Consider the following 3,373-nt stretch of genomic DNA (forward strand, 5'->3'; position numbering starts at 1 on the left):
TATTATTATTGATGTGAGGTATAGGTATTATTATGAATGTGAGGTATAGGTATTATTATTATGAATGTGAGGTATAGGTATTATTATTATGAATGTGAGGTATAGGTATTATCAATGTGAGGTATAGGTATTATTATTAATGTGAGGTATAGGTATTATTACTATGAATGTGAGGTATTATTATGAATGTGAGGTATAGGTATTATTAATGTGATGTATAGGTATTATTAATGTGAGGTATAGGTATTATTAATGTGATGTATAGGTATTATTATTAATGTGAGGTATAGGTATTATTATTATTAATGCGAGGTATAGGTATTATTATTATGTATTATCTTCTGTCTGCCCTTTCCCGTGCTCCAAGGGCCTCTTTCCGGGCCCTGCTCTTCACACAGTCCCGAAAAGGAGCTGTGTTAGAAGCCCGAAGGAAACAGTTTTAGCTTTTTCAAATTCTGCTGACTTCTTAACATTGGTCCTAAACACACACAGGGCGTCCAAGTTGGCCAGATGCCTTTATCTTTCAGGCCTTTTCTTTCTGAAGTAGAGTCTCCACCGCCCAGCAGCCCAGGCTGGCCCCTGGTTTGTGGAGCTTCTCCCATCTCTGCTTCCTGAGTGCAGAGCTCACAGAGGTCTACTGGCAAGCCTGCTTTAGGCTTTATCTTGGGGTTTTTTGTTTTTGTTTTTGTTTTTTTTTTTAGTTTTTTGAGACAGGGTTTCTCTGTATAGCCCTGGCTGTCCTGGAGCTCACTCTGTAGACCAGGCTGGTCTCAAACTCAGAAATCCGCCTGCCTCTGCCTCCCAAGTGCTGGAATTAAAGGCGTGCGCCACCACATCCGGCTTATCTTGGTTTTAATAAAGCGAATATTGCTGGTCCCTTTTCCATGTGCACACAGCAGCACACCGTGACCATCCTGATGCTGTCGACTCTGCCACCCTGTCCTGCCCCTGCCTCCTTTCCCGCACGCGCAGCTGTTCTTCACGTCATCTTTATGGAGTCTGTGGTGCCCTTAGATTTAACATCAGTTACTTACGGCTTAATCCCAGGCCCTTCCTGCTGCAGGCATTGAATCTCCACGGGTGGTTGCTGCCCCTGACTCAGGTAGCATGTCTGGAAGAGGCTGGATCTGCTTGCACCAGTCTCTTTCTCAAACCTGTAGCTCTAGCTCACACCTAAGGTGGCTATACCAGATTGCTTAATAGGAATTTAGGACAAACACAGGTCCAAAATTTGCTAGTTAGCCATTTAAAAGCTACATGTTCACTTTTTCCTTAATTTCTTATTCTTACCTTCTGTATCTTCCATGTCCTATAAATTACAACTCCTAATGTTCTTAGGAATCCATGTACTTTTCTTAATTTTAAAAATTCAGATGTATGTGTGAGTGTGGAGCACAGTCATCAGTCCTCTTTCTACTCTGAGGGTTGGGGTCATGTTCACGTGGCAGGGCTTTACCCTCAGAGCCGCCTGCGGCCCCTTCTCTTGGTTTGTATTCCCTGTGACTTACTCAGAATGCTGCTGTCACAGCCTGTGACGTTTTCCTCTCGTCTACACTTGCTTCCTAACCTATTTTCTCCAGTATAGCCAGAGTCACTGTGGTCTTTAAAAAATGAAAACCGGGCAGAGGGAGGAGAAACAAGTTCAGTTAAAGCAGAGGGGAGGGGGCTGGATGGCTCCAAATTCCTTAGTGGAGTCAGGTTCAGTTCTCAGCACCATCTGCAGCTCCAGGTCTAGGGTACCCCCTTTTCTGGCCTCGGTAGGCACCAGGCAAGATCATGGTACACACACACACACACACACACACACACACACGCACACACAGGCGAAACACTCATATACATAAAATAAAATGTGGGTTGTTTTGTTTGTTTGTTTGTTTTTTGAGTCTTCTTAAAATAAACAAAGTGGTGGTGCACATCTTTAATAAATTAATCCCAGCCCTCATGAGGCAGAGGCAGCAGATCTCTGTGAGTTTGAGGCCAGCCTGGTCTACACAGTGAGTTACAGGACAGGCTATACAGAGAAACCTTGGCCTTAAAAAAAATAAATAAAAGTAGACTCAAGATAGTGTTTCAAGTAGATTTTACGATTTCTTTTTCTGCTGTAAATATTAAATTATTTTTTGGTGAGGTCGACATAGTCTCATGTATAGATCCAGCGTTCTCCCAGTAGGTGGCAGTATCATCCCAGTAAACACTGAGAACCTGGCCCTGGAGTGAGGCTGCTCTGTAGTCATCTTGTCTTGATAGGTCTTCAGTCTTGATTTGTTTCCAAGGGCACTAGTAATAACATTTTCATTATGTTCCATTTTATGTTTGGTGTTCGTGATTGCATTCTTTTTCTGAGACACTGTCATTGTGTAGCTCTCCTGGATGACTTGGAATGGATCCTGCCTACTTCTGTCTTTTGAGTGCAGAGATGAAAACCTCTACCACCATGCTTGGCCTGAGCTGAGTTCTTAAGGCTTGCCAAGAGTTTCAGAATAAACGTCTTTTAAAAGTTAACACTGTTGTAATTTATCTTTTAGCTGTGATTTGTGAGTAATTTCTATTCTTCCTATTATTTTATTCTTCCCTTAGCACGAGAAGCCCTGCCAACATGGGACAAGCAGATCCAGTCACTTTGTTTCCAAGTAAATAACCTTCTGGAGAAAATTAGTCAGACAGCCCCAGAGTGGACAGCACAAGCCATGGAAGCGCAGATGGCCCAGTGAGCCCTCAGCTCTGTGCACACTGCATCTTTGCCACTTCGTGCGGATTGATTCACTGCCCCTCAAAGCATTTGCATCATGACCTTAGACATTTCAGCCCTCCTTTGCCGGATCCCACTTGAGGAAGATGCTAGAGCAAGAAGTGCAGCGTTTAAACATAATAGCTCCCGCGTGATCTGGGTCTGTGTATTGAACTAACTCAGGCGGTTTGAAAACTTGTTCTTTAAGTGGAAGTGAAAGACCTGAAGTTTGGGATTTGTGATCACTTTGTAGTCATGTACAACTTAAGTGCTTTGTGCCTCTCCACGTGTGGTTACTCTAATAAACGGAGCGGTGAGCCAAATAAAGGCAGTACTTGGTTTTTAATTAGGGAAGTGTTCTATTCCTTTTCTTTGAATTTAGAAAAGTTAATTTCTATTTCTTATGCTACAAATACGAATCGAGCTTTCTGAGCCACAGAGCTAAGGGCATAAGGTGACACTGGGGCTTGCATGTCCAGAGGAGCTCATCACTTAGCAGGAGACCAACAAGGTCTCACGCCTTCACAGGAGCCAATTCCAAATGTGACCAGTAGAGAGTGTGCAGAAAGGACTTTAAAAAGGGTATAGATGACTTCTTACCCCCAGCAATTACACAGCTTTAAAGTGACCCGCCCACTTAAA

The 3,373-nt window shown here is 43.1% G+C and overlaps 1 protein-coding gene across 3 annotated transcripts in view; it reads left to right on the top strand.

Moving 5' to 3' along the window:
- Cops4 (COP9 signalosome subunit 4) overlaps positions 1–3,080 on the top strand; it is a 31,253-nt gene extending 28,173 nt beyond the window's left edge. For 2 of the 3 annotated variants that reach the window (XM_029545275.1, XM_021210287.2), the window contains exon 9: positions 2,581–3,077. In XM_029545275.1, the coding sequence (XP_029401135.1) occupies positions 2,581–2,714 (134 nt within the window). In that variant the 3' untranslated portion in view covers positions 2,715–3,077. Of the gene's footprint in view, positions 1–2,580 lie in introns of all 3 variants that reach the window. The other variant, XM_021210286.1, reaches the window with a different exon arrangement.
- Positions 3,081–3,373: the final 293 nt, after the last annotated feature.

Source organism: Mus pahari, chromosome 13, assembly GCF_900095145.1.
Source record: "Mus pahari chromosome 13, PAHARI_EIJ_v1.1, whole genome shotgun sequence".
Taxonomy (NCBI): Eukaryota; Metazoa; Chordata; class Mammalia; order Rodentia; family Muridae; genus Mus; species Mus pahari.